We start from the raw sequence: 12,737 nt of genomic DNA, 5'->3' as shown, positions 1-12,737 counted from the left end.
GAATGCGGTAGTTTGATACTGCTTTGGTCATGAGCTTTGGGGGTCTATTGAGAATACCTTGCTATGCACGCCCGAGTGGTCATATTCGGCAATACCGTTGGGATGCGCGGGTCCCCTCAGGGGCTGGGAGAGGCACAGTGTAAGTTTATTCTAGTAGCCACCTTACTTGTTAAAAAATGCATTCTGCAGGCTTGTTTAGACAGCACCCCCCCTCAGTAGTTGTTTGGTATGGCCTTATGCGTGAAATGGCCAGTTGGTTACTTACCTCCCTTAGGTACTCTACCTCACTGGGGCAACGCCAGTATCGTGACCTATGGAACAGAGTCTCTTCTTTGCTTATGGTAGGTAGAGCATCCATCTGAAGATGCTACCCCTTGATGACCATCCTAGTCCCTTGGGTGAAGGTAGAAGGGGGGTGATCCCAATTCTGACAGATAAAAATGAGTAGGGGCTGCCCCTTAAATACGTGATGGTTGGACAGTGGAGGAGGGGGGTGGGGAGTTTTTTCAGTTAAAACTTGAGTCTGGCAAATCTCTTATGTTTTGTTTTTTTCTGAATAGTGTGTTTTTATAAAGAGGCTAAGCAACTATTTGTAAACAAAATCCTTTTGTATAGGTTGCAATGTGTTGTTATGATTTACCTTTTATGATTGTCAGTTTTTTTGCTTCTGACTTAATAAAGATATTAAAAACAAAAAAGCAGGACACCTGGCTAGATACCTTTGGCCTGACCCAATGTGACAGTTCTTAGCTAATAAATCACAGATTATCTACTTCACTACATGCTGTGTCCAGAGCTTAAGATTCTAAAAAGTCAAAACAGAAGTTCTCATAATACTGTAATTGTTAAAATTAAGTTTCCTTTTCATCTTTTTAAGACTAGTACACATGAATGGGTTTATGTCCTCCTACCAACAGAAACAAACAGAGAAAGAGGTCTTTGACTCTGCTTCCTTATAGAGGTTGATGCGGGAGGAAATTAGGCCATTTTTTTCATCTCGGGCAGATGGTGCAGATGTCTGAACTGGTACAGTTTTAGAGTATGATATTGGTGATTGAAGCCTCGTTTACTTTCCTAGAGGCTTGGAGACCAACTCTTAGGAAGCTTCCAGGTGACTGTCCTTATGGGCTGGTTCTCCCTTTCCCCTTGAGGGACCAACTGCTGGGAGGATTGTGGTCTTAAAGTGGTGATTGGGCTTATCTAGGGCTAGTTACCTTTATGGTCTTGGAGAACTCGCCCAATTCCCAAGAGAACAAAGCTGTTTGATTCCCTCACCAACATTTAAATCCTGACCACCTGCAGCTTTTCAAAATTTTAACCAATCTCCTTCCCTCTTCTCCAGACATCTCCTCTTCTGAGGGAGGCCAGTGGTGTGTGATGTGCCAGACCCGTAGGCTGACAACTGTGGCTATGTCTCTGTGTTTAAGTTGTGACTTCTGGGTAAATGGAGATCTTGTAAGAGCAAGCTGGAAAAAAAGCCCAAGGAAGATCTGATAGTAGATCCGGATCCATGAATCTTTTAGAACCTTCTCCTTGATCTAGACCATCAGGAAAATTGTGTGCGGAAATGGGAAACTGGATTTCAGCTTTAAGATCTAAGCTATATCCACTGCTTAAGAAGGAGCTCTGATATTAAAAAAAAAACTGTTTTCAGTCACTATTTAAACTTGAAGGTGACAACTTTTCATTATTTTGTAGGTGAAAACTCCATTTGTGATGAGCCAAATCCAGATCAATCACTTGGAGAACACACTAATTCTGATCTGCATGCTGAGAATGATGATTTGTTTCCAAGCACTAATGGAAAAATATATTCAGAAACAGCTCACACTGAAGAAAGGTAAATGGATGATTTAATATTTTGTGTGTGTTCGTGTGTTTACAATGCATTTTTCCTGTTTTCTCTGTGTTAATAGGTGGTGAGTTATTAATGTTAGCACAGGTTTCATTTTAACACACAGAATCATGACGGCAGATAAGGGCCAAATGGCCCATCCGGTCTGCCCTTCATCAGTAACTACTAGCTCTTTCTTTTCATAATGGATCCCACGTGCCTGTCTCACACTTTCTTAAATTCTGACACAGTCCTTGTCTCCACAACCTCCACCTGGAGGCCATTCCATGCATCCACCACCTTTTGTGTGAAATAGTATTTCATGCCCTCTCGTTGCAGAGTTTTCCTTCATTTGGAAAAGGCTCATCTCCTGTACAATAACACCACTGAGGTATTTAAATGTCTTTATCATATCCCGTTTCTCCCGCCTCTCTTCCAGCGTATACATACTACTAAGACTCTTAGACTACTTCGGGATTGGTGGAAATATACTTAGCTGGATCAAGTGTTTTCTTACCACCAGAACATACCAAGTAAAATCAAAATTAAACATATCACCTCCCTGGAAAGCAGACTGTGGAGTACTTCAAGGATCACCACTATCACCAACACTTTTCAACATAATGATGATCCCACTGGCCAAGTCCTTATCAAAGCAAGGCCTCAACCCGTTCATCTATGCAGACGATGTCACAATATACATTCCCTTCAGACATGACCTAACAGAAATCACCAGTGAAGTCAAACTCTGTTTGAACACCATGGACTCATGGGCAAATTCTTTTCAACTGAAACTGAACACTGAAAAAACACACTCTCTCATCCTCTCATCTCAGCACAATACGTACAAACCCACAACCTTAATCACCCCAGACCACACCCTCCCTATATCAGACAGTCTGAAAATACTTGGCGTTACAACCGACCGCAGCCTCACATTCGAGAGCCAAATGAACTCTACACTAAAGAATGTTCCACTCAATGTGGAAACTCAAACGCGTAAAACCTTTCTTGCCGAGGGAAATATTTCGCAACCTTGTACAATCAATGGTACTAAGCCATGCAGACTACTGCAACGGAATCTATGCGGGATGCAAAGAACAACTTATAAAGAAACTCCAGACCGCTCAAAACACAGCAGCTAGGCTGATATTTGGTAAATCGCGATTTGAAAGTGCCAGACCCCTCCGAGAAAAAACGCACTGGCTTCCACACATTATCAAAAGCCTTGAAAACGACTTACGACCACCTGAACTTCCAGAAAACACTAAAAACAAACCTGTTTAAAAAGTCATATCCTAATGATCCAACTTAAATGTCTGATCTCTGCAACACAACAAAACTAAAGTACGTAATGGACAAAACACAACTCTCCCGCTGTACGATTCCCTAATGTGGCTGTGCCACAAGAACTTTACCTACCAAAACATCACTTTGTATTTGTTCACACTGGTGTCAGCAAGCGCCTCTCCGGTACTATGTAAGCTACATTGAGCCTGCAAATAGGTGGGAAAATGTGGGATACAAATGTAACAAATAAATATAACGCTTATGGGAATTTCTTTTTAGAGAAGGTTATCAATATGGATGTAGAATCACTATACAGCAACATTCCACATGCGGATGGCATAGCTGCATGTGGGAGACTCCTAAAAACATCCACACTGGACCATCAATACTCACCAGAAACTATTACAAAATTAATCAAATTCATTTTAACTCACAACTACTTCCGCTTTAAGAATGATATCTATCTACAAATGATGGGCACCAGGACAGCACCCCAATATGCCAACCTTTTTATGGCTGAGCTGGAAGAGACATTTCTGAATACATGCCAGACCAAACCTCTAAAACACTACTGGTACATCGATGACATTTTTATGATTTGGACGGAAGGGGAAGAAACTCTGAAACAATTTTACTATTCCTTCAATACATACCATCCAACAATCAGATTCAAAATTGACTACTTCCCAGAAAAAGTCAATTTTTTGGACACCACAGTCTCAATCAGTGATGGATGTATACAAACATCTATATACAAGAAACCCACAGACAGATGCAGCTACCTCCACAACTCCAGCTTCCATCCTTCACATACAAAAAGAGCCATTATTTACAGCCAAGCCACAAGATACCACCGTATCTGCTCGGACCCAGGGGATAGAGACAGACACCTTGAAACCCTGACTGCATCCTTCAAACAGGCTACAACCCCAAAAGTAATCTCCAAGAATATTGCCTCCTCCCTCAAAACACCCAGGGAAAGTCTGCTACAGTACAAAGAAAAAAAAAAGCCACAGACAAAATCCCCCTTGAAGTGACATACAACCCAGAGCTGGAGAAACTGAGGAAAATCATAAGAGACCTACAGCCTCTACTCCAGGAAGATGAATTACTGAAAGAGATATTCCCATCCCCACCAGTGCTTGCCTTCCGACAGCCACCCAACTTAAAACACAAGCTAATCAGAAGTAAACTCCCAACACAGACTGAAAAGGAAAAGAAGGGCACATTTCCCTGTAATACATCCAGCTGCAAGCTATGCCAAAACATTTCACAGGACCCCACTGTCATTCACAAAGAAAAAATATTCAACATAAAGGAATCTTTCACATGCTCATCTTCCAATGTGGTATATATCATTCAGTGTAAAAAATGTAATGAAGGATGCTATATTGGAGAAACAGGCCAGATGCATAAGACAAGATTCAGTCTGCACAAACATCACATGAAGATAGCCGGTGCCAGTCAGGTTCCCACCCCGGTGGGCCAGCATTTTACAAGACCAGGACACTGCACCAGTGATTTAATAGTTAGAATCCTGAAAGGTAACTTTAAAACAATACAGGAACGTAAGACTTTTGAAGTCAGAATGATTGAATATTTTGACACCCAACAGACAGGACTTAACAAAGATCTGGGTTTTCTAGCCCATTATAAACCATATAATTGTATTTCTCTGTTTATCACCCTCCTCTCACCTACCCACGCCCATCCTGTTAAAATATCAATGAAATGCTTTGATGTCCCCATGCATACCTCCTACCCACCCCCACCCTCCCAGACTGTCAAAGTAATGCTTGGATGTTTCACTTATATGTACTATCTGCTACCACATTTGCTTATTTCTGATCTGACGAAGAAGGGCAACCTTCGAAAGCTAATCAAGAACTGTATTAAGTTATGTCTAATAAAAAAGGTATCATCTTATTTTCTTTTCCATGTTTTATTTTGTTTGATTTCTGTTGATAACCTTAAGAGTGGACTAACACGGCTACCACCTCTCATTTTTAGAGAAGAAAAGGCCTCGGATTCTCTATAGCCCCAATAGTTTATAGTTCACAGCCCATTTAGGATTTTATTTTTTAATCACTGTAGGAATCATGTGACTCTTCCTTCCCTTTCATTTGAATTATAGTTGTTTACTGCATCCTCTGTCTCATTTGTTGTGATAAAGTTTGCCTTCTCCCCCCCCCTCCCGAATGCCTGGAAACACACCACTGTTGTTCACTTTCTACAGTATTCCTTATTTGATACTAATATGGACTGCTATGAAATGCTTCCACTATAGCATTTATTTTTCTCAGAACTTCTAGAAGGGCCCTTGTATTCTCATCCAACTGTTTTTGTTTGACAGTGTTCTCAAACCCTTGGTTCCTGCCTTAATACTATTGAAGCCTTATTCCTGTCCCTTTTTATTGTAGCATGAGATGATATATATCCTGATTGGCACCTCACAAAGAGTGCAGATTTATCTCTGGTGTGTCATTGCTTTCCATATATTTCCTGATTTGATTTTGAATATATATGTAGAATTGCATCTTTTTAGTCTCCAAGAGCTAGCTTTCTTGTGTGAAGTTTGGAGGACCTTAACCAACCTTTAAATGTACTGGGGCCCAATTTGACCAGGTTATCTGATCAATTTCACATGAAGTTATGAGAGCCAGATCTGGCTGTTCATGTAATCTAGCCAGGAGTATGAATTATGAACCATGTAATCAAACACCAATTAAGCCATATTCAGAGACTCCCCCCACCTCCTGTGGGCTCATTGGAGACGAGTTGGTGTGCGGGGATTAGGTAAGCCAACCTCTAGAGTACATTTTTAAAGTGCAGGGCTTTGGGGAGTAGAATTTTGTATCACCCCAGGCTGGGGGAGGAGATGTATCAACCCTACTAGGTCAACACTAAGTTGATGCATCCCCCCTTCCTCTGGGGGAGAGGGTCCAAGGACCCTTTAATTTTCACTGGCTGCTAAGTTCCTGGCTGGCAATATGTGAGAAATTCCTTTCCAGGTTTAGCTAACAATGTAAATGAGCCAAAAGCTCATTTGCATCTATTAACTACATTTTGTGGAAATGGGTACAAATCCTTGAACATTTTTGTAGGTTAGTATGTAGGGCTCTGTTTGAGAGATGCAGCTGTTAGATTTTGTGATGTTCTGAATATATGCGTAGAATGAAAATAGCTGAAAAAATATTTTTGAGGAATTTATTTGCCCTGGTATATTACAATATGACTCATTATGGACTGTTTTGAATTCCAAAAGGCCCATTCTATCTGGTATTAAAGAAACAAAGCAAACATTTGAAGAGTTCCTAGATGAACAGATAAAACTGGAAGAACAACGAATGAAGCAGAGAGACCAGCTACAGGTATGCATTTAGTTGTTTTATATGTTAGGAATTGTAGATTTATCAATAAAGAGTTAATTTGTAGATGCCTTTAAAATGGAGATCCTTAAATCATTTTCCTTTTTTAGTACTTCTGAACTAAATTTAAAAAATAAAAAGACAAATCTATCTATGTCTAATCTTTCTAATCTGTCTCTTTTCTATTTTTCTAATCTAATCTCTTTTCTATCTTTCTAATCTATCTAATATCTAATCTGTCTCTTTTCTGTCTTTCTAATCTGTCTTTCTAATCTAATCTGTCTCTTTTTCTAGCTAATCTATCTCTTTTTCTGTCTTTCTAATCTCTCTATCTTTGTCAACCTACACTTCTCTGACTGCACCTGTTCTCTGGATGAGACATAAGTACATAATGCTATGCTTGAAATAAGATATTTGGATAATATGCTTGTTATCCAGTGAATGTTTTTCAGTTATTGTGCACATCATCCAGGTCTAAGAATGCTGTTTCATTTCATTACTTGTGTAATTTATTTTAATTTAGTTTTTCCTTAGCATTTAGCTACACTGTTCTGCACAAGTGGGTCTCCTACCAGCAGATGAAGGTAGAGAAAAAAACTGAGTTTTACCAGTGACCTCACCAATATTAGCTCTTGCTCCCTGAAATGATCTGGTATTTTTTCTACCTCAGCAGATGATAGGTTCTGCTGTCTGGTGCTCCTTCCTGCTCCCTGGCTTAACTTACTTTTCAACTGGCTGCAGAAGCACAGCTTGGTTGAGCCTAATGACCACTCTCAGGTTATCCAGTGCCTGGGCCAGAACTGGTCAAGTGAGGAGCACAGCTCTGCTTCCCCTAGTTGTGCTTGTTAGCGACTACTGAGTGAGGCTTGTGGCTCAGTCTGCTCGATCATGCCCAAGAGGTGTGGTCCCCATTTCCCCACCGTCCTTGCCCATTCACCCTGTTTGGCTGTAATACCCCTGGGGTCCCCTGCAGCTTCCAAGCATTTAAGGAAAAAAAAAAAGGCTTTGCCTGTATTACCTTTATTCCTATGTAAAGGGAATAAGGCTGTTTAAGTTAAAAAAAAAAAAAAAAAGACTAGTAGCCTTGGGGGGGGGGGGGGGGGGGGGGGAGGAGGAAAAGAGAGAAAGTGGGAGAGGTGAGGTCTGCGGAGACATTGGAGCTTCAGGTGGCTTGAACGGCGGGGCCCACAAGCACTAGCCACATGGTCAAGCATGCCTGTAAAGCCAGCAGATTAGTACATCTGCCGGCTCTATTTGTCCCTCTTGTGATGGGCTGTTTCCAACATCAGAAGAGGGGGAGGGGGAGCTGCTTCCTCCTCTCCCTGCTCTGATGTGTTGGGATTCACGGTCCTGATGGCTTAAGCAGGAACAGAGCCCATATTTCCCAAGCTTGTTTCTCTTCTGCTGCTGTTTCTTTAGTCTTAGGGTGGGGTGGGGGGAGGGGGCATTTCCTTGCCATCCACTCCAGGTTCACCTTCTGGGGTGGGGGTGGGGTCTGATGGAACAAGGGGGATTTTTGCCTACAGAGCCTGACCCAAATGGTCAAACAAGCCCTGCAGGAGGAAGATGGGCCCTCAGATACTAGTGGGGCCCCTAAGGGCCTGGATGTCTCCAGCAGGTGCCCCCTTTCAGTGGCCAAATGCCACAAGGACATAGCTGAATCATGAATGCTCCAGGACATCTGGACAGGACCTGGATGTCTTCTCTGACCCTCGGTCCCTCTCAGACTAGAGGACTCTCCCATCCAGAAGGAGAAGGAGCAGTCCCATGTGGTCTGGCTCTTCTGTCGTGAGGAGCTCTCTCGTCTTATTGATGAGGTTAGAGACACTTGGGATGTTCATATCTCCAACTGCGGACCCTACTGAGGGATATTCTGTATTGGAGGGCATTTCAGGACCCCAGAAGCATTTTCTGCTTCAAAAGGCTCACTCACATGATGCTCACAGAATAAGGGGGTCTGGACACTTGATTGCCTTTACTTCTTTGCCCCTGAACAAGTGGAGAAGTATTGGGCAATACCCCAAGGTTGATTCTCTTCATCACTGCTGTCACCAAAGCTACTGTGTTCCCGTTTAGGGCAGCTCAGCCCTCCAGGAGCTCCACAATAAGTGAGTGGAGCAGCAGTTGCACTTGGCCTTCTCAGTGAGAGCCTCCAATGTACAAGTTGTCATCTGTGGCGGCTGTGTGGTACGTGCCATGCTGTGCTGGCTGCAGCAGCTACTGAAGTCCACTGAGGTATTCCACCTGGAATCTGGAGTGGCCTTCTTGGTTTCTCAGTCAGTGTGCTCGGCTGTGGTGGGCCGTCACAGGCTGTGACTCTGTCATTGGGTTGCAGATGCTGTGTTCAAGAAGCTCCTCAGTCAACAACCTTTTCGAGGGTGTTTACTGTTTGGGGAGGGCCTGGGGAAGTTGGTAAATAATATGGAGGAGGCTTGCCCCCTTCTTCCTGAGTTGAGGTCAAAGGGTTCTCGGTGTTCTCCTGTTTCCAGAAGTTTCTCCAGGGGAGAGAACCATGTTTGGCCAGTTCGGCGTACTCCAACCCAGGCCTGCACTTCAGGGAGGCTTTTTCAATATTTTGGTTATGTTTACAATTGGAAGAGAGTTTAACAATAATGCTTCCATATTTCCTATGCATCAATAACCAATTCCACCATATGTAAATGGATAATGTTTTTTTGTCTTTCCAGTGATTTGATTTATTATTTTTAGTGCAACTGAAATCATTAATTGAGTAAGGATTCTTCTTCATCTGTAAGAGGATGAGCTAAAGAAACTACTTTCTAAATAATATATTGAACAGACAATGATTCTTTAAATTTTTTATATATCTAGAATTTTAATCCATACTTCAGCCCAGAAAGGTTGAATATTATTACATTCAAAGAATGTGGATGAAAGACCCATGTTTGCAAGACCAGCTTAAGTCTTCCTTGGATAAACCACTTTTCATTGATTTTTACTGGAGTCCAAAGAGTGTGATGTTGAAGAAAATGTAGTGATTGCATTACTGAAGATGACAGTGATGGATGTGGACCTTGAAGCCAAAATATGTTCCATTGGTCATCATTTAGAGATGAATCGATGTCCTTTTCTTAGGCTGTTTGAGCTTTTAAATTATAGTTCCTTGCGTTAATTTTAAAAGATTTATAAAAAAGAGAAGCACCTATAGTCGCTATGTGTTGGCTTGCTTGTTTGTTGAAAATCATATTATATTGATTGTGTAGTTTAAATAAAGTTTGGAATATGTGATAATTAGAGATTTTAGCATGATGTTGTTCTAAGTATTTTAAATGTCACTTTCAAGCTTATTTTGTTCAGCTTTTTGTTGATGTTGCCAGTTAATGGAAAAACTAATAATAGCCCTTCTAATGGAGGCTTTTAGAGCATCCCACCAAGTTGAGGTAGATGTTTTTTCTATTCTATTATGGTGACAGAAGTCTTTGATAGCAAATTTAACAGTATCATGAAAGCCATCTTCATTGAGAAGGGTGGGATTGAACCTCTATTGAAAATTCTTATTTTGTGGTGGTAAAATTTCTAATTTTAATTGAATGGCTCCATGTTAAGTAATACGGTAGTTAGAATATTAGAGAATAGGACATTTGGGACTAAAGTATTAGAAATTAAAAAATAATCTAGGCTTGAGCGGACTTTTGTGTGATGGTGAGTAAAAAGTAAAATCTAAATCAGGAGGATGGATTAGCCTCTGTATGTCATAGAGATTCATTTCTTGAATAATAATATTTAAGGTTTATCTGCTTTTGGAGGAAGGAGCTGGACATCTGGATTTCCATAAAATTAAGTATAAGATTAAAATCATCTCTTAGAATAATAGGATTGTTAGAAAATTGTGCTAATGTAATGTTTTGAAAAAAGGATCTGCTTTAGGCACATATATGTTACAAAATATAATTGGCATTGATTCTATAAGTGTGTTAACGTATACCCATCTGCTTCAGTGCTAGAACTATGGGATTTAATTACCAGTGGTAGAGAGGATTTATAAAAAAAAAATCTGTCCCTTTTTTTCTTTTTTTAACCTAATGCAGGAGAAATGACTCCTAAATAATACTTATTACGCTTCTGAAGATAATGCTCATCATCTAGGTGGGTTTCCTGTAAGAAAAGAATATCTGGAGGCAGTTTTACCAATGTGATCCTAAAATTTATGTCTCTTAAAAGGACTATTAAGTCATTTGATATTTAAAGAAATCACATTAAGAGGACCATTAATTTTGATTAATATGGTCAAGAAAGATGACTTGAACAGACAGAGAAGTAGTATTGTGAAGTTATGACTGAAATATGAAAGCAATGAGTTGTGAAAGAATATAAATACATTGCTCATAGTATAAAAATTGAACCAGTTAATAACCGTGACTAACTGTGAGTGTGCCATCATGAGAACAGGACAGATTACATGGAAAATTTGACCCTAAAATTGAAAATGAGACCTTTGTCAGATGTTATGATTAAGTTAGTTGAGGTAGTCACAATACTATCTATAATGATGATATTATATAACCATAATATTAATTGAAAACCTGGGGGGTCACGTGATGCCAGAGGACTGAGCGGTCGTCTGTTAGCTCGGCTCACCTCATCTCGTCTTTTCTCTTATAATGACGATTACGGCACCTTGATATCATGTTAAGTAGCCCTGTGAGCCAACCGAATGTGTGCAAAAACAAATGGTGTGTTATTAACGGGTGTGTAGGAGCGGAATGCCAGTGAAAGCTCTGAAAAGGAGAAAGGCAGCGCGGTGAAAAGCAAGATTGCGTCACCGGTGTTGCCAGCACCTCCAACCCCACCGTTGCGGAGCCAAAACCTAGCTCCGGCGCACGAGGACATGGTGCAAGTATCCCTAAAGCATATGTCGCAGTTATTGGATGATAAGCTTGCCAAGTTACTCGCAGGCATGGATGAAATCGGGGAATGTATCACCAGCCACGTGGCCAGAATACAGCATGCAGAAGAGCGTATCTCTGCTCAGGAAGATCATATGGTAGCAGCAGAAGGGCGTATAAGAGAACTGGAGACGCAAATCCGTACGTTGGTAGACCGAGTGGAGGATCAGTAAAACAGGGGCCGATGGAATAACATCAGGATTGTGGGTGTTCCTGAGTCTGTCCCTGATGTGGAGTTGAAAGCTGACAGAAAGCTGGCTTCCCAGACAACTGGGCCTAGAGCCGGAGATGGGCATGGGTCAGGTGGAGCGGGTCCATCGCATCGGGCTGCGAAGGAAAGCCAACGGGAGGCCAAGGCTGATCATTGCAAGGTACCTGAATTATGCTATAAAAGCAAAAATTCGTGAGCAATATAAGAAACAGCGCAATGTGGAATTTAAGGGAAATCGGATATTGCTGTTCCAGGATTTTTCTGTCAGTCATGGAGCAGAGGAAGGTGTTGGCACCGTACTGTACTAAGCTGTTTGAGAAAGGAATTAAATTTGCATTCCAATACCCAGCAAGGGTACGGATTACCCATAACAACCATACTTTCACTCTAACAAAGGCAGAGGATCTACAAGCCTTTCTGAAGAAGTTACTGAATGTACCAGAAAGGGCCGAGGAGGTGCGGGGATTGCCTGGTTAAGGAGGACATGGAGTGTTATCTTAATTTGATTAGCCAACTAATAGACTGTTGCAAGCTAAAAAATATGATTATAGAGTGGAAGAAGCAAAGTGATGTTTTTCCAGCTTGGATGATTAGTTTAAGAATTGGTCAGTAAGCGGATCTCGCAAAGAATAAAATATATACTGCATAGCACATTGATATTCACACGAGATGAGGGGGTGCGCATACTTCACCTCCAGTATAGAATGGTTCCTGGACCCGACATGGGGGTCTAAGGGGATGGGATTGACAGGACACTGGTCGGTTGTGGAGGGTGCGTGTCCTCCCCTCCCCCCTTGAAACGGCAGAGAAGGTTTCTGACCGGAAATGTTGTGCCACAAATGAACGGCAGCAACGTGCCGACACGAGGCGAATGAACCTATTTTTGTCAGAGAGATGACAGTTGGATCCAGACATAATAAGTACTGTCACTGATTGCAGTTAATTCATTGATTGTTGGGTAGGGGTTAGCACCCCTTGGGGGGGGGGGGGTGGATTGTTAGATTGTTTGTTACTTCATGCTGTTTATTTGCCTTGGTTACAGTGGGAGGAGGCAGGGGAGGGGGTTAGGTGCTCTTCTTTTTTGGGCATGATTGAGGGAGATAGGGCCTCAATCAGGGCGAAAGGTG

At 41.6% G+C, this 12,737-nt stretch overlaps 1 protein-coding gene across 2 annotated transcripts in view; it reads left to right on the top strand.

Moving 5' to 3' along the window:
* Positions 1-12,737, top strand: part of LOC115458757 (centromere protein J-like) — a 170,513-nt gene that overhangs the window by 31,489 nt on the left and 126,287 nt on the right. For both annotated transcript variants that reach the window (XM_030188570.1, XM_030188569.1), the window contains exons 4-5: positions 1,699-1,840; positions 6,390-6,495. In XM_030188570.1, the coding sequence (XP_030044430.1) occupies positions 1,699-1,840; positions 6,390-6,495 (248 nt within the window). The remainder of the gene's footprint in view (positions 1-1,698; positions 1,841-6,389; positions 6,496-12,737) is intronic.

This window comes from Microcaecilia unicolor, unplaced genomic scaffold, assembly GCF_901765095.1.
Source record: "Microcaecilia unicolor unplaced genomic scaffold, aMicUni1.1, whole genome shotgun sequence".
NCBI classification, from domain to species: Eukaryota; Metazoa; Chordata; class Amphibia; order Gymnophiona; family Siphonopidae; genus Microcaecilia; species Microcaecilia unicolor.
This window is presented reverse-complemented; position numbering and strand designations above follow the sequence as displayed.